The sequence below is a fragment of the Natator depressus genome, chromosome 13 (genome assembly GCF_965152275.1).
Source record: "Natator depressus isolate rNatDep1 chromosome 13, rNatDep2.hap1, whole genome shotgun sequence".
Classification (NCBI taxonomy): domain Eukaryota; kingdom Metazoa; phylum Chordata; order Testudines; family Cheloniidae; genus Natator; species Natator depressus.
Window position 1 is genome coordinate 35,374,447 of NC_134246.1, and position 18,961 is coordinate 35,393,407.

Sequence of the window (18,961 nt, forward strand, 5' to 3'; positions counted from 1 at the left end):
AGAGTAGTGGGGATTTGGAATCAGATCTCCTTGGTTTTAATCATGGCTCTGAGACAGGGGTAGGGCACACAGTCTGAACATCAGGGAATCAGAGTCATGAGCCTTGGGTATCGTTACTAACTCTACCCCTGACTCTTTGTGTTGTGTAGCCTTGGACAAATCATTCCTCCTTCTAGATAAAAACGTGTCATTACCATTTTCATCTAGAAAACACACATCGTGATGATGATGATACCACCTCCTATGAAATGATTGCCCTAGTGAATTTTGTTTTGTTGCAGGTAGATGCAGAATTGTTCTTCCTCTGAGGAATATTACAAGAAATTTCCTTCAGGGACTAGGTCCCAGAAGCCAGTGAATGAAATAAAAACACCTCTGTTTCCTTCAACACATATAGTGGCTGCAGCTAGGAGAGGGAACTACTCTTCTTAAACAAGGTAGGCTATAAATCAGTGATTTAAGCCCCCAAGTATTCTCCCACTGAAGTCCATGTTTTCATCAATATTAATGTTTTCCATGAGAAAATATTGATGCTGATGGCAATTTTCAATTTTCCATTCAATTTCATGTGGACTCTTCTGAATCAAAATTAGGGGTTTCGCTATTTCAACTTTTCATATCAATTCAGGGTGAAAACAATTATTGGAATATTGGAATTTTCCAAGAGATGGAAATTCCATTTTTCCAGCCAGCTCTGAATGTACCGCAATGGTCGTGCTGAGGAAAGTACTCACAAACATCAGTAGAGGTTCCCCAAAGTAGGTCTTAAGAGAGGCAGAAGAATTTCAACCTCTCCACCAGATCTCCGTATTTAGAGGACATCATTCCATTTTGTTTTAAATTGTTCTAGGTAGTGCACTTTGCATAGTGCACCATCAAAGTTTGCTTTGGTAGTTTAATTTAATTTCCTCTATCTGATTCCCTTTGAATGTCTCTCTCTCTCTGTCTCTCTCTCTTTCTCTCTCTCTCTGTCTCTCTGTGTTGAATTACCAGGAGAATGGTCCTGTGGTTATAGCACAGTTTCAGGTATCAGGACACCTCAGTTCCATTTCTCAGCATGCTGACTAGCTGTGTAAATCCAGTCTATTCATCCTATCATTCCCAGTTTCCCCCTTAATAGCTCAATATTATTTGATGCATTGCTTTGAGAGCCACATCCTTCTTGTAGTGTGGGGCACAAAACTGCACACCGTACTCCAGATGAGGCCTCACCAATGTCGAACAGAGGGGAACGATCACGTCCTTCGATCTGCTGGCAATGCCCCTACTTATACATCCCAAAATGCCATTGGCCTTCTTGGCAACAAGGGCACACTGCTGACTCATACCCAGCTTCTCATCCACTGTAACCCCTAGGTCCTTTTCTGCAGAACTGCTGCCTAGCCATTCAGTCCCTAGTCTGTAGCGGTGCATGGGATTCTTCCGTCCTAAGTGCAAGACTCTGCACTTGTCCTTGTTGAACTTCATCAGATTTCTTTTGGCCCAATCTTCTAATTTGTCTAGGGCCCTCTGTATCCTACCCCTACCCTCCAGCATATCTACCTCTCCTCCCAGTTTAGTGTCATCTGCAAACTTGCGGAAGGTGCAATCCACACCATCCTCCAGATCATTAATGATGATTGGGCCCAGTTACATATTTATATACAGAATTGCAGGTTTTATTCTCAAGCGTCCCAACAGAAATGAAACCAGTATGAATTATTTGATTCACATCCACATGTTTGGTATTCCTCAGATTCAGTCTCTTTCTGTGTTGCCCCTACAGATGACCTCTTCTGTGAGTGACCCTGGAGAGAACCAGACCATCTCCCATGTATTCATCCTGGAGGGGTTTTCGTACCTTAACAAGCTGCAAATCCTCCTGTTTCTGTTGCTTCTGGTCATCTACCTAGTCACCCTGATAGGGAACCTGCTTGTTATCCTCTTTATAAAGCTAAACCCCTCACTCCACACCCCTATGTATTTCTTTCTGGTGAACCTGTCATTCCTGGAAATCTGCTACATGAGCAGTGTGGTCCCTCAGCTGCTGGCTCACCTCCTGGTGGAGCAAAAGACCATCTCTATTGCGGGCTGCGCTGCCCAGATGTACATCTTCACCATCATGGGCCTCACGGAATGCTGCCTCCTAGCAGCCATGACGTATGATTGCTATAGCTATATGCAACCCCCTGCACTACAGAACCATCATGAGTGGCCAGGTGTGCAAACAGCTCGCGGGTGCTTCATGGACCATCGGCATCTCAATGGAAGTAGCTCAAACCATGTGGATCTTCAGCCTTCCCTTCTGTGGCTCCAACCGCATCCACCACTTCTTCTGCCACATCCCACCAGTGGTAAAGATGGCATGCACAGACACATCCAAAAACCAAATTGTGGTCTTGGCTCTGTCTGTGCTGTTCATCATGAGCCCTTTCCTGCTGATAATCCTGTCCTACATCTGCATTATCTCCACCATCCTCAAATTGCCATCGGCAGAGGGAAGGCGTAAAGCCTTCTCCACCTGCTCCTCCCACCTCATGGTGGTGACTTTGTTCTATGGAACGGCCCTTATCACCTACCTCAGGCCAAAGTCTAGCTCCACCCCAGAGAGTGATCTAATCATTTCCCTTATGAACACAATTGTGGCCCGAGTGTTGAACCCCATAATATACACTCTGAGGAACAAAGAGGTGAAGGGAGCCTTTAGAAAAATGGTAGGGAAGAGCATCTCTTCACACAACCAGAGAAATCAGAGAATGAAAAGTAGACTCAATCAAAATGGGGGGAATAAGGGAAATTCATAAACATTTTGTTGAATTTCTCCCGATGACTCTCACATTTTAATTAGAATTTTGCCAATCTTTAGTCAAAGTGGTATCCTGATTTTACATCTTCAAAATTTGAAATGTCAATGCAAAAAAAAAATCTTTACATAAGAAATATTTCATAAACTGTTCAACTTGGTTTGTGCAAATTTAACAATTTTCACATTTTAATACTTGAAAAATTCCAACCAGCTCTACAGAAAAATCCATTTAGGCTTTTCCTATTCCTGCTCTGGCTGTCCAGTACAGCATTTCAGGTTTTGGGTTGTGTTGGGGGTTTTTGGCAGTTGAATGTATTTTCCCAGTGCTCTCTGTTGTCTAATTTTAAATAACATTCCTCAGCACTTATGAACGGCTTCCTGTGTAAGACTCTGATGGATCTGTCTATGCCTAACCTGATCAGGTCACACAACAACTCTTGGAGATGGCTCTTGACTTCCATGGCATTTCGCACAGGTTCAGATGTCTATGCTAGCAGATCATAGTGCATATCATAGATTCATTAGGCCATAAGGAACCATTTTGTAGTCTGACATCCTCCTTAACGCAGGGCAGAGAATTTCACCTAGTGATTCCTGAGTTAGAGAAGCACTGCACGTATTTAATATTACATATGTAAAATAATAGCTGGGTTAAAAACTCATAAATACAAGTGGTTCAATCAGTGTATAACAATATTGCGCCAAATGCCTGTGTATATATGTGTAACTATATGATAAAATACATTTATATAGTCTTATCATGAGAAATACAACTCTGTTTGCTTGCCTATCTATATAACTGCCTACATATAATAAACACCAAATTTAAAATTGATTTAGATTTTTCAGCTCCTGCAGCTTTAGACTCCCTTGTTTGTACAGAGCAGTGTATTCCCCTGTTGTCAAAGCCAATCCCCAGCCTCAGAGCCACTAGGAAGATTAATTATTACCAAGGGAATTCATTACTCCAACAGTGTAACTATTTGCTACAGATAATGTAAAATTTCCCTGTTTGTTTTGCTGGACTTTTTGCCCTATACTTGTGAATGTTGCCAGGGCAGGGATGTGCCTGGACCTGGCATGGTCCTTGATCATTTTCCATTCATCACAGTTCAGAATGGGCTTTATTTGCACAGGGGCTGAGGTCTCATTGACTTCAGTGGGAGATTTACGTCTCAAATATTGCTGTAAATTAGAACCAAGGGTTTGATCAGAGTCTGGAGAATAAGGAAACAAATAAATCACCTGTGGCAGCAGAACCTTTCCCCCCTAGGCCCCTGAATGGACATTTTATGTAGAGGAACAAGGATGATGCAACGTCCTATAACTTCCTCCTAACAACATTTCCCTACGGAGTTGGCACTGTAGACTGTGTCTTTGAAAAAAACACAAGATAATCACTCCTACTCTTCTGGGGCTGTTTGGCAGTCAGAGATTCCTTTTGTTTGTCTTTAAGATTCCCTTCTACCATATCTGTGCTTGCTTCATCCCAAACACTTACGGTCACATATCACTGATGTATTTCATATTGTCAGAGAGTTACAGAGTTTAAGGACAAAAGGGACCTCTAGATTATCTCATCCAACTTCCTCTGTCTCACGTTGTGTTGGGTTTCATCACACAGGCCCACAGAGTACTTTAGCCAGGCATCAAATGAACGTAAAAGAGAAATGTACTTGGCGGTCCCTGTGCTGGACCACTGAAATGGAGGCACCTCTGGGATGCAGAATATATAACGTCATGCAACACTGTTCAACGGATGCTTAAGACAGGAAGGAAAGAACACCTTATGCAAATAGAAACTGTCCGTGTGTGTGTGTGTGATAGAGACAATTATAGCTCATGCAATGACTACATAGCCATTCAATAATGATAGTTATATAGTAAGTAAAGGATAAAGGGTTCTGGAATCAGAAACACAAGAGACCTATAGGTCTAGACTTATAAAAATTACTTAGAAAGACAAGGTAGGTGAGGTAATATCTTTTATTGTTGGTGAGAGAGACAGAAGTTGGTCCAGGAAAAGATATTACCTCATCCGCTTTGTGTCTCTAGTATCCTGGGACCCAGGCGGCTACAACAGCACTGCATACAAGAATGGCTTAAGCAGTTAGGGTAAGTAGAAGGCCTTCTAGCTTGAAGAGGAGCAGTTACTCAATGACTTGGCATAAGGAAGTAAACTATCGGTGACCTTAAGTCACAAAACATTACAAGGCTCTGTTTATTGTTTTGTCATTATCACAAGTGTTGCAAACAGCAGATAGGTAACCACACAGGAATGCGCCCTGCTCAGTGTGTGTGTGTATGTCTGTCACCCCGTGCTAAAGGGAATGAGCCATGTTCAGTGCACCTATGTACGTGCCACTGCTGCCTCACTGACTTGTCAATGACCATGGGTGGTCGGGAAAGATCTTTCATTTACAGCTCATCCAAAAGATATAACAGCCACCAGAAACAGCGCCCCCTTCCACTGTGATGGGTCATTGTGGGTCAGCACCAACTCCGAGGGGAGAGTGCCACATACTGAGCCACCCTATCCACCCCTGCAGCACAGGGCCCCTGAGAGCCATGCTGGAGCACTGTGGTAAGAAGCAATTCTGATGGGAACAGGTCCACAGCTGAGCTCCTCCCCTTGCTCCTTTTGGCACAGGTCCATGTTGTGCCCTGCTGAAGCACAAGGGGTCAGCATGGACCAAGAGACAACAGCGCCCCCCAAATGAAACCTCACCCAGCTCCTTGCAGCATGTCATCGCCTGGAGCTGCTCTGGAGCACTGGGTTTATTACTGACCCACAGAGGAGAATGTCCCTTAATGAGTCCTCCATCCTGTTCCCTCCAATACAGCGACCCCTATTGCTGAACTGGGACATTGGGATCCAACAACCTGAGAACAGCCTACAGAACCTACAGGCCCGTCCCTGTATTTTAGCACCCCCTAGTGCTACACTGGGGTATTGTTAGCCACACAGACTAATGGGGAAGAGTGCCCCAATCTGAGCACCCCACCCCACTCGCAGTAGCACAGCCTCAGCCCCCTATGGCCATGCTGGAGTAATGGGGTCAGAACTGTTTAAGAAATGAGAGTGCTCCCAGATGAGCCCATCACCCCACTCCCTGAAGCGCACTACCCCCTAGCGCCTCTCAGCTTCCACATATATAGAGTTTATTCTAATGTTCCTGGGAACTAGTCCTGATTCTGGTTCCACTGCAAACTTACTGTATGAAAGGGAATAGTCCCACTGACTTCTATGGGCTTTGTATCTGGTCCTCAAGGAGGAAAATGGGCCCTTTGGTAAGAGCAGTAGAGTCTGAGAGTGAGGACTCCTGGGTTCTGTTCCTGGCTCTGGGACGCGAGTGGGGTATAATGTTTAGAGTAATGGGGATTGGGAATCAGATCTGTTGGGTTTTAATCATGGCTCTGAGACAGGAGTGGGGCGCACAATCTGAACATCAGGGAACTGGAGTCATAAGCCTTGGGTGTTGTTACTGACTCTGCCCCTGACTCTTTGTGTTGTGTTGCCTTGGACAAATCATTCCTCTTTCCAGACAAAATAGTGTCACACAATTTACCACACTTAGTAAATCCTATTACAATTTTCATCTAGAAAACACACATGATGATGATGATGATGATGATTGATGATGATGACACCAACTCCTCTGAAATGATTGTGCTAGTATATTTTGTTTTGTTGCAGTTTGATGCAGAATTGTTCTTCCTCTGAGGAATATTATAAGAAATTTCCTTCAGGGACTAGGTCCCAGAAGCCAATGAATGAAATAAAAACACCTGTGTTTCCTTCAACACATATTGCATTTGTAGCTAGGAGACAGAACTACTCTTCTTAAACAAGGTAGGTTATAAATGAATGACTTAAGCCCCTAACCATTCTCCCACTGAAATCCATGGGTGTTGTGTCGCAGTCTGCAATGGGAGCAAGATCATGTCATTGGTTTCTTCATCTGAATTTTCCAGACACGGGCAGAGAATCTTAATGTGTGTCTGAGCACATGAGTTTTGTCTGTGTTCATATCTATCTATCTATCTATCTATCTAGTCAAATCCATCTGGCAGTCTATCTATTCGTCTCTGAATCTATCATTCTGAATTCAACTAGTTTAATAATCATGGGTCAGGTCATGAGTTTGACTTCAGTGGTGTTATGCTAATTTACACCAGGCGAAGTTCTGGTCCCATAATTCCGTAGTGCCCACCATGGTGATAGATAAGCACCAAACATGCTCATCATCATGCCATGATTGTACTTACTATTTTTGCTGTTGTTGTGTTATTGTTGGGGTTTCTTGCTTCTCCCTCATCTCGTCCATACTCCCCTCTGTTCCTCAACTGTCATCATCATTGACTGAGTCTGAGTGGAAATGTTGTTTCTTGAAGTGGGTCTTGTATTTGGATCTGAATACAGTCAGCTGGGAAGATTCAGCCTGATCTCTTCTAATAAGAGAGTCCTCTCCCAGAATACGACCATAGCGCATGCTGTGCATCTGCTGCCCAAGAGTTAAATGGTGGTCTCTTTTAGCTGAATTTTTCTCAAACCTTCCTCCACAAAATGTATGCTTCTTTAATTGCTTTCATGTTCTCCTGTATACTAATGGAGTGTCCAGATGCCTTGAAGAACTCAGAAAATATCACTCAACTGCCAGCAACAAGCATCTATACAGACCTTATTCCTAATGGTGAGTACATTTCTCCATTTATTTAGAGCCACTCCAAATGTCAGCCAACAAATAAAGAAAGAAATACAAATCCCTTCTGAAAAAATAGTTTAATCAATATTGATGTTTTCCATGAGAAAATGTTGATGTTGATGTCAGTTTTCAATTTTCCATTCGATTTCATGTGGACTCTTCTGAATCAAATTTAAGGTTTTCGCTATTTCAACTTTTCATATCAATTCAGGATGACAACAATTATTGGAATATTGGAATTTCCCATGAGATGGAAATTCCATTTTCTAGCCAGCTCCGCATGTACCGCAATGGTCATGCTGAGGAAAGTACTCACAAACATCAATAGAGGTTCCCCAAAGTAGGTCTTAAGAGAGGCTGAAAAATTCCCACCTCTTCTCCAGGTCTCCCTATTTAGAGAACATCATTCTTTTTATTTTAAATTGTTCTAGGTAGTGCACTGTGCATAGTGCACCTCTACAGTATGCTTTGGTTGTTGGATTTAATTTTCTCTATTTCATTGAATGTGTGTGAGTGTGTTCAATTTCCAGGAGAATGGTTCTGTGGGTATGCTAGAGTTTCACGTATCAGGAATGCTGACTCGTTCTGTAAACACAGTCTCTTCACCCATATCATGCCCCCTATCATTCCCAGTTTCCCCCTTAGTAGCTCACTATTATCTGACACATTGCTTTGAAAGCCACATATTGAAGGTGGTAAGGATATGCAAAATACAATAATTGTTATTGCTCATTTTTATTTCAACTCTGTCATTTCACTGTCATGCCTTTTATTAGGAAGTTCCTTGTCAACAAATAACCTAGAAGTAAAACTTCTCTGGAAATCATCTCTTCGTACATTGTAGGATCTTCCTTCTTCTAAAATTCTTTGTAGCAAGGTGATTAGAGAAAGATCCTCCACTGTTGTAAAGCAGTATAGCTCTTTTTATACCCATGGAGCTGTTAAGATTTACACCAGCAAAGGGATTGGCCCTAGCTCTTATTTTGAATATTGAGAGAAACCAATGCATTACAAATGTTGTGATGATAATGGCAGGAATGATTTAAGTTGTTCTCTAATATTTAAGGAAGAATAACTTTTAATAGTACACAAAAGTTCAAAGTCCCCCATTGTTTTCACCATTTATTGGACTTCTCATTCTTTAAAGTGCTTCAATCATGTTGGGCTCAGCAGCATCAGTTTACTCATGTGAGTAGTCCTCACGTATGTGAATTGTAATTGCAGTGGGAATACTTGCATTCGTATCACAATTCTCGTGATTAAGATCTGAATGAGATCAGAATTTGTCCTCATTTGAGAAATCTTATTTGATAAACGTGGCTGTAGAAAGAAAGAAAGAAAGAAAGAAAGAAAGAAAGAAAGAAAGAAAGAAAGAAAGAAAGAAAGAAAGAAAGAAAGAAAGAAAGAAAAATCCCTTTTTGAATTTTCATGTAGACAGAAAAGAAATGTGTTCGAAGAGGAAGAACAGAACCCCTGATATTGGAAACTGGTATTCCTCCATTGCTGGTATAAACTGATGTAGCTCCTTTAGAGTAAATTTATCAGATCCCCATGTGTTGTAAATCAGTTGTATTTCCACTGGTGTCAAAGTGGTCATTGTGATGGGTTGCCCCCCCCGCCCCCGAGGTGCCACCTGATGTACTGGGGTAACACTCAGCCCACCTGTTCCACAAGCCTGGGGTCCCTTACATTGTCCTGCTGAGCCAGGCCCTCACCCTCCTCCAGCACACATGAAGGCAGGGACACATCCAGCTGTGGAAAGAAACAGACACTGAAATCAGAACCGCATGGGAAGGCTTCAGCTAGGGAATTGCCCAGCACTCAAGAGAGAGTTGGTGGAATCTCCATCCTTAGAGGTTTTTAAGGCCTGGTTTGACAAAGTCCTGGCTGTGATGATTTAGTTGGTGTTGGTCCTGCTTTGAGCAGGGGGTTGGACTCGATGACCTCCTGAGGTCTCTTCCAACCCCCATCTTCTATGATTCTATGATTAGCCAGCAAATAAAACAAAAACACAATATAAGCTTAATATACTAAAGAAACTGGTTACAAATAGTAATTTCTCACCCTAAATGTTGATTTAGGCAGATTTCAGAAGTTCTTGAAAGCAAGCTGCTCTTGCTTGCAGCTTAAAACTCCAGGTATTTCTTTCACAGGTCAGACACCTTCTCAACCTGGGCTCAGCCCTTATCCCCCCTTTATCTTTGTTCCTTAGATGTTTCCAGCAGTCATCCTGGGCGGGGATTCAGTGAAAAACGAACCCTGATTATCTCACTCCCCTGCCTTAAATAAGATTTACATATAACAGGAATCCTTTATCTTTCAGTGTGATTCCCATACCCCTCAGTGGAAAAATACTGGTGTTTTATCATGGAAACCAGTACCTTGTGACTTGAACACATGACCCTGCACTGTCAGAGCAGCCATAGGTCACAGGCAGTTTGTAGCTTCCCTGGAAAGCTTCTCAGGAAGGTGGGAGATTAGCATCTTTAAAGACCTATTGTTCTTCCTAATGGTCCATTGACTTGTTCCCAGCTAGCCAGCCAGAATGATTGCATTCTGTCTAGTGGGCATTCCCCAGGTACAAACACTTTTGTAGTACAGATGTATAGTCAATATTGCTAACTTTAGATACAGCAATGATACTTGCATACAAATAAGCTAATCATATTCAGTAGATCATAACCTCTCCAATGATACCTCACATAACCTATTTTGCATACAATACATTAGGATTATGACACAATCATATCATATTATTACTATGAGAAATATGGGAAGCAGTGTCACAGTCATATCTCCAGGTGATCTACAAAGTCATAGCTTGATTGATATCAATACAGCTATACCAGTTTACACTCAATAATGATTGGGCCCAGTTACATCTTTATATACAGAACTGCAGCAAGTTTTTGTCTGAAGCGTCCCAACATGTAGGAAACCAGTATGAATTGTATGATTCACATGCACATATATGGTATTCTTCAGATTCAGCTCCAGTGTCTCTCTCTTTGTCACCCTTGCAGATGACATATTCTGAGAGAAAGCCTAATGAGAACCAGACCATTTCTGATGTGTTCATCCTGGTGGGGTTTTCGTACCTTACCAGACTCCAAATCCTTCTGTTTCTGGTGTTTCTGGTCATCTACCTGGTCACCCTGGTGGGGAACCTGCTCATTATCCTCCTTATAAAGCTAAATCCCTCACTTCACACCCCCATGTATTTCTTCCTGCTCAACCTGTCCTTCTTGGAAATCTGCTACACAAGCAGTGTGGTCCCTCAGCTGCTGGCTCACCTCCTGGTGGAGAAAAAGACCCTCTCCATTGCAGGCTGCGCTGCCCAGATGTACATCTTCACCATCATGGGCCTCACGGAATGCTGCCTTCTAGCAGCCATGGCGTATGATCGCTACATAGCTATATGCAACCCCCTGCACTACAGAACCATCATGAGTGGCCAGGTGTGTGCACAGCTCGTGGGTGCTTCATGGACCATTGGCATCTTGGTGGAAGTAGTTCAAACCACGTGGATCTTCAGCCTTCCCTTCTGTGGCTCCAACCGCATCCACCACTTCTTCTGCGACATCCCACCAGTGATAAAGATGGCATGCACAGACACATCCAAAAACCAAATTGTGGTCTTGGCTCTGTCCGTGCTGTTTATCATGAGCCCTTTCCTGCTGATAATCCTGTCCTACATCTGCATTATCTCCACCATCCTCAAACTGCCATCGGCAGAGGGAAGGCGTAAAGCCTTCTCCACCTGCTCCTCCCATCTCATGGTGGTGACTTTGTTCTATGGAACAGCCCTTTTCACCTACCTGAGGCCCAAGTCTATCTCCACCCCGGAGGGTGATCAAATGATTTCCCTCATGTACACAGTTGTCACCCCAGTGTTGAACCCCATAATATACACTCTGAGGAACAAAGAGGTGAAGGGAGCCTTTAGAAAAACAATAGGGAAGAGCATCTCTTCACACAACCAGAGAAATTAAAGAATGAAAAGCAGAGTCAATCAAAATGGGGGGAATAAGGGAAATTCATAAACATTTTGTTGAATTTCTCCCGATGACCCTCACTTTTTTAATTGGAATTTTTCCATTTGAAAAACTTTGACCTGTTCTAAACCTGTTGGGAAAATAGGAAGAGAAACTTTTCTTAAATGAAATAAATAAATAAATAAATAAATAAACTTTCTTCAAACTTTTGATAGCCAGAACCTTTTGACCAGATCTAAAGATCATTGAAAAATCAAATGATAATCTTTAATCAAAGTAGTGTCCTGATTTTACATCTTCAAAATTTGAAATGTCAAAGCAAAAAAAAAAAATCTTAACATAAGAAACATTTCATAAAATGTTCATCTTGGTTAGTTGGAATTTAACAATTTTCACCAAAATTTTAATAGTTGAATAATTCCAACTAGCTCTATAGAAAAGTCCATTTAGGCTTCCCCTTTTCCTGCTCTGGAAGTCCAGTGCAGCATTTTAGGTTTTGGGTCGGGTTGTGGTTTTTCGGCTGTCGAATGCATTTCCCCAGTGCTCCCTCTGGCCTAATTTAAAATAACATTCCTCGGCACTTATGCATGGCTTCCTGTATAAGACACTGATAGATTTTTCAATGCCCAACCTGATCAGATCACACAACAACTCTGGGAGATGGCTCTTGACTTCCATGGCATTTTTTACTACCAGATCAGATTGTAAGATTATGGTGTATATCATAGATTCATCAATTTTAAGGTAATAAGGGACCATTTTGATTATCTAGTCTGATATCAGCAATTTCAAGGGATGTCCAACATTGCCTATTTTGCCTGGTGCTGGAGCACGCTCTGTGGGGATGGGCATGCACTGTCCAGTCATGGATAGGAGCTCTAAGCCCGGAACTCTAAGAAGCATCTATTGAGCATGTGGAAACTGAGATTTTTTCAAATGCTCATAACTTGGCCAAGTCTGGGTGTTGTTTCCTGGAACCAGCAAAAGGTGCATCCCTGACACCAGGGTGACCCCCCTCATATTTAATTTTTCTGCTTCAATGCCTACCGGTGCTAGAGTGTCCGGAAAGAGAATTCTTCCTCTTTGTTAACACAGGGGAACCAATGTATTTTCCCGTAATCTCTTTCTTGGAAATGACTGAACCTTTTTTTGGGGGGAACCCTTAAGAAAATTTTCTACTGAGGCAGACACCCAACATGAAAACTTTCAGCCCAAATGGTTAAAGTTTTAGGAAGTTATAAGGAATTAAAAATGGGGTCTTGTAATGCAAAGTGTTGGGTAATATCATTTATAGAGTTTTCTCCCATTGCCACCTCTTATATATCTTGTCTGGAGTCTATCTAGATTCATAGATTCTAAGGCCAGAAAGAACCACAGTGATAATCTAGTCTGACCTCCGGTATAACATGGGCCATAGAACTTCCTCAAAAGAATTCCTAAAGCATAACTTTTAGTAAAAACATCCAGTCTTGACTGGATCCACCACGTACCTCAATAATTTTTTCCAATGGTTAATTGACTTCACCATTAAAAATGTACAATTTATTTCCAGTCTGAATTTGTCTAGATTCAACTTCCAGCTATTTGGTAGACAAGCCCCAAGTATCTTCAAGTAACATCATCTTCCCCATGTCTTCTTTATTTATTTATTATTTGTTCTGTGTTTAATTGAGCAATAGATCATAAACTGCTCAGAGAACTATTTTGTTCCCTTATGTTTGCTATAAATTTCCATGTATGGCTAGGGTGCAATAATGTAGGCAAAAGAAAGAAAGAAAGAAAGAAAGAAAGAAAGAAAGAAAGAAAGAAAGAAAGAAAGAAAGAAAGAAAGAAAGAAAGAAAGAAAGAAAGAAAAATGTTTGTAATTGACAATAGAATAGTTCAAGTATTTCTGTCTGTAAGGAAAGAATTTTTATCACCCAAAGGCAGTTGAATTGTTCTGTAAATAAAAAGTAACTTGATCAAGTACAATTATTTATTGTTTGTCTCTTCAGGACCAACACAAAATATTTGGCAGTCTAGAAAACAAATTAACAACATAAGCAAGCAGCATAGCATTTAAGGCCAGAAGGGACCATCAAATCATCTAGTCTGACCTCCAGTATATCACTGGCCACCAACACCACTCAGCGCCCTCACACCCATGCAACAATTTAAATTAAACCAAATTATTTTTGCCTTTCCTTTGGACCTGAGGGAGAGAGCCTGAGGTTCCAAGAAACTTGTTCAAGTAATAGATGGTTTTAAGGGTCAAATCTGATATTTTTAAAGCCAGATAAGGGATTTGAACAATCAAATGGAAACTCAGTGCCCAGGTTGCCTAAGGATGCAAATAAGCACCTTGTAGGATTTTCAAAGCACCTAAGCAGATCTAGGACCAGATTTTTAAATGCATTCGAATATACAGAAAGGTTTTTAGTGAGGTGGGATTTAGTCACCCGAATGATTTTGAAAAATCCTATTAATAGTCTAACTGCATTTTAAGTGCCTAAGGGCCCTAATTTTTAAAGGTATGTAGGTGCCTAATGATCACATAGGTGCCTAGAGGGATTTTCAACAGTGCCTGGCTCTCATTTAATTGAAAGAATGTGGTGTCTAACCAACTTAGGAAACTTTCTAAATCCCATTAGGTGCATATCTGCATCTGTAAGCACCTAAATACTTTTAAAAAACTGGTCTTTAGGGTCTGACCCAGTACTCACTAAAGTCAATAGAAAGACACCTGTTGAGCATTGGATTTGGCTCTTAAGTGATGCATTGTGGTGGCCATCTGCATTTGAGGAAGTTTTAGCTCAAGGGAGCACAATGTTAAGAGTTCAGCTATCGTGCCATAATGTATTGTGTAGACGCTACACAGAAGATACCACAGCAATGGAAGGGGTTCTTCTGTCAGTGTCATAACTCCAACCCCCTGAGCAATGGTAACGAGGTTGATGGAAGAATGTTCCCCCCCTTCTCCAGCTGCCAGGTTCTCCCCTCTGCATCCTTTCCTTCCTCTACCGGAGGCAGGGGAGAGCTCTATGGGGGAGTCTTTTCAGCTCTTTTGGGTCTATTCCAGGGTTTGCCGTGTGGGGTTCTTTCATCCCCCACCCACAGAAACTACACTGTGTGTGGGGGAGGGAGGGGTGGGGGGTGGATGGCGCCACAGATCCACCGACTCACAGGTCCTCACACCATTCACAGCTCCGTGGGTGTTCCCCTGTTTTTCCCTCCTTCCTTTCCATCAGGGGCTCGGGGTTGGTCCTGGCCCTCTCCCAGACACTTAGGGCTTCCTGTCCCCCAAGCTCGTCCAATGGGGCCTGGGTCTCTTCCTCTGGGTGTCAGCTAATAAGGACCTCTGCCAGGCCTTACTCTCTGGTCAAGGACCCTGGGGTGGACATCCAGACCATAACTTCCCTCTCCCTTCTCCACCGCTGTTGTCTAGGGGTTTTCTGCTCAGGGATTTCTACCCCTGTCTTCAGGGGATCTCCCCTTTTTCTTTTCTTGGGCTTTCTCCCTCTGCCCACCTTCCTTCCTGGGAAGGGGTCCCCGTCCATACCCACCACCACTGGATAATGTAGGCCCTTTACTACCTCGACCCGTTGCCAGTTTGCCACTTATACCTGCCCCGAACCTCATAGGGCACCTGGGCTATAGGGTATTGCCTCCTATCCCTCTGGATGCATTCTACATCAATCTTTGCACTGGGGATCCACCAGTGTGGCCTCACCAGCTTCCTTTGTACCAGACAGCAGGCCAAGGCAGAGTCCACCAGGCCTTGCTGAGGTTTCCTCCTCACCATTACTGGAATGGTGGACAGCTTCTGCCCCTTTCCCTGCCCTCCAGCATTTTCAAAGCCACAAAACTCCATCCACCCACAATCCATGTGCAGGCAGTCCCCCTTCTTGTGTCCCGGTAGTCCGCACTGCCAGCAGACCACCGGTCTGAACCCCATGGGAGCCCCTCAGGTGTCCTCCCATTTATTCTCCAGGCCCTTCCCAGATGGGGTTTCTATGGGCCTTCTCCCTGTCTCCACTTCCTTGCTCTGCCATCTCTCCTTCCTGGGGAAGTCCACCTCTGTGTACACCTCCGTAAGTTTTACAGCTGCCTTGACTGTATTTGCTTGGTGCCTCCTCACCCACAGCTTTATGTTCTTGGGGAGACCCTGTAAAAACTACTCTAGGATGAGCACATCAGTGATTTCCACCACTGTCTAGGCATCCGGCCTCAGCCAGTGGGTTGCCCAGTCCATTAACTTTTGGGTGAATGCCCAGGGCTGCAAGCCCCCATCCACCTCACTGTTCGGAACTTCTGGCGGTAATTCTCCGCAGACAGCCCCACCCAAAAGAATGACTGCCTTTACTGCTTCATAATTCCTGGCCTGCTCTTCATTTAGGGCCATATAGGCCACTTGGGCTTTGCCATCTAGGTAGGGAGACAGTAGCAGGGCCCCGGTTGCCCTGTCCCATCCAACTCCAGTGGCTACCCACTCAAAAGTGCCTAGGAAAGCACTGGGGTCATCTGTCAGGCCCATTTTACACAGTCCGGTGCCCGAATGCCATCCCCTTCCATGGGACTCACCACTTTCTGCAGGAGCTGCTGTTGGATGGGCAGCACAGTATGGGGAGGAGATGAGCAGCCCTCAGTGGCGAAAGAACAGGTTAAAGACTATTTAGAAAAGCTGGACATGCACAAGTCCACGGGGCTGGATCCTCAGTCCCTGGAAAAATCATGGAGTAGGTCCTCAAGGAATCTTTTTTGAAGCACTTGGAGGAGAGGAAGGTGATCAGAAACAGTCAACATGGATTCACCAAGGGCAAGTCATGCCTGTCCAACCTGCTTGCCTTCTATGATGAGATAACTGGCTCTGTGGATATGGGGAAAGTGGTGGATGTGATATATCTTGACTTTAGCAAAGCTTTTGATACGGTCTCCCACAGTATTGTTGCCAGCAAGTTAAAAAAGTATGGATCGGATGAATGGATTATAAGGTGGATAGAAAGCTGACTAGATCATTGGGCTCAACAGGTAGTGATCAATGGCTTGATGTCTACTTGTCAGCCGGTATCAAGCGGAGTGCCCTGGGAGTTGGTCCTGGGGCCGGTTTTGTTCAACATCTTTATTAACGATCTGGATGATGGGATGAATTGCACCCTCAGCAAGTTTGCGGATGTCACTAAGCTGTGGGGAGAGGTAGATACTCTGGAGGGCAGGGATAGGGTCCAGAGTGACCTAGACAAATTAGACGATTGGGCCAAAGGAAATCTGATGAGGTTCAACAACGACAAGTGCAGAGTCCTGCACTTAGGACAGAAGAATCCCATGCACCGCTACAGGGTGGAGACCAATGGGCTAAGCAGCAGTTCTACAGAAAAAGGACCTGGGGATTAAAGTGGATGAGAAGCTGGATATGAGTCAGCAATGTGCCCTTGTTGCCAAGAGGGCTAACGGCATATTGGACTGCATTAGTAGGAGCATTGCCAGCAGATCGAGGGAAGTGATTATTCCCCTCTATTCGGCACTGGTGAGGCCGCATCTGGAGTATTGCATCCAGTTTTGGGCCCCCCACTACAGAAAGGATGTGGACAAATTGGAGAGAATCCAGTGGAGGGTAACGAAGATGATCAGGGGGCTGGGGCACATGACTTACGAGGAGAGGCTGAGGGAACTGGGCTTGTTTAGTCTGCAGAAGAGAAGAGTGAGGGGGATTTGACAGTAGCCTTCAACTTCCTGAAGGGGGGTCCCAAAGAGGATGGAGCTAGTCTGCACTCAGTGGTGGCAAATGACAGAACAAGGAGCAATGGTCTCAAGTTGCAGTGCGGGAGGTCTAGGTTTTTTATTAGGAAACACTATTTCACTACGAGGCTGATGAAGCACTGGAGTGAGTTACCTAGAGGGATGGTGGAATCTCCTTTCTTAGAGTGACAAAGAGTCCTGTAGCACCTTGTAGACTAACAGATATATTGGAGCAAAAGCTTTCGTGGGCGAAGACTGGTCTTCACCCAAGAAAGCTTATGTGCCAATATATCTGTTAGTCTATAAGGTGCTACAGGACTCTTTGTCACTCTTGCAGATCCAGACTGACACGACTACCCCTCTGATACCTTCCTTCCTTAGAGGTTTTTAAGGCCCGGCTTAACAAAGCCCTGGCTGGGATGATTTAGTTGGTGTTGATCCTGCTTTGAGCAGGGGATTGGATTAGATGACCTCCTGAGGTCTCTTCCAACTCTAATCTTCTATGATTCTATGCCAGCCTGCTCCCAAATGAAGTCCTGCAGGCTCTTCTGCTGTTCTGCCTGCCAGGTGAGCAAGGCTTGTCTCTCCAGCTGGTGGGCTTGCTGAAAACTCTGCATTGCCTTCTGCACCTCCTCCCACTGCCTGACCAGCCATTGCAGGGTCTCCTCTATCTCCGGGCTGCCAAGAAATTCCAGACAAGCCCCCACATGTAGCACAGTGCAGTAGGGCCCCCTCAGCTCCTGCCTCTGCTAGGTCCACAAAGTCACTCTGAGACCCTCGGGTTAGTAACCACTGGTGCAGTTTATTCATGTTCCTACCATGGTTTCACCATGTACAGTTAGCCCTTCACTGTCTGGAGGCAGAAGGGACAGAGGGAGGAGAGAGCTACCTCCCTGCTTCCACTCCATGCATTTTCCCTTTCTTTCTGCTCTAGCTTCCTTCCCTTAAGGCTTTGATACAGCCCCATGCTAATTAGGTGGCATCTGTCTCTGCTTCCCCAATTAGGGCCAGGTTATCTCCAACTGACTCTAATTTATTCCCCTAAATGGGAGCTGGTGTGACAGAGGGCTGAATCAGCAACCCTCTTCTCAGACCCTGTCACACCCCTCTTGTAACCATGTAGGATTAGATAGTTATATAAAGTGTTAGGTTGGCTTAAGTTTAATGAAGAAAAGTATATGTGTTTTGTAGCTTAATTAAATAAATGAAATTTATTAGCCATGGGAAGGCTTTGACAATGTAGGAAAATGGTGTAACTGGCAAGATACGTTGTAAAAAGGCAGGACCTGAAAATGGGGCTGATAAATCAGAAACCTCCAATTATCATGAATGGTTCTCACCGGTTTGAACAATAAATAAAAGTTGTTCTGTCATGAACTGGAAGTAACCTTAAACATACCAATGTTATCTTAAAGAAGGGGGCCTGGGCATAAATCTTGTTTACACCAAGCCTAAGAAAAGGGTCGACCCCCGAAACTGGCCAAAACTGGTTTTAGCTTAGATAGTAACAGACAATAAGACATCACGTGTTTGTTGCACTGTATAAAAGATTCAGACTTGTGAGGGGTATTTATCACACCCTGGCTGATCATGCTGGAGCAAACCAGATGAGAGGATTCTCCCTGGACTAGCCTGTTTGTGAGTATTCTGATCAAACGCTTATCAGTGTGTTCCTGTTTGGGTGTTGTTAGGATATAGATATTCAGGCCTGTCTGCAAAAGCCTGTACTTTAAGAATTTAGGGGTATTATTATCACTTGG

The 18,961-nt window shown here is 43.7% G+C and overlaps 1 protein-coding gene and 1 pseudogene across 2 annotated transcripts; both read left to right on the forward strand.

Moving 5' to 3' along the window:
* Positions 1-301: 301 nt before the first annotated feature.
* Positions 302-2,783, forward strand: LOC141997756 (olfactory receptor 10A4-like; annotated as a pseudogene).
* Positions 2,784-10,514: 7,731 nt separating this feature from the next.
* Positions 10,515-16,141, forward strand: LOC141997916 (olfactory receptor 10A4-like). 2 transcript variants are annotated; one of them, XM_074970508.1, is made up of 2 exons: positions 10,515-11,452; positions 16,114-16,141. In XM_074970508.1, exons 1-2 carry the CDS (start codon positions 10,515-10,517, stop codon positions 16,139-16,141), a joined length of 966 nt encoding a protein of 321 aa, XP_074826609.1. The 2 variants fall into 2 exon arrangements, with proteins under 2 accessions (XP_074826609.1, XP_074826608.1); XM_074970507.1 differs by lacking the exon at positions 16,114-16,141 and having other exon boundaries at positions 10,515-11,620.
* Positions 16,142-18,961: the final 2,820 nt, after the last annotated feature.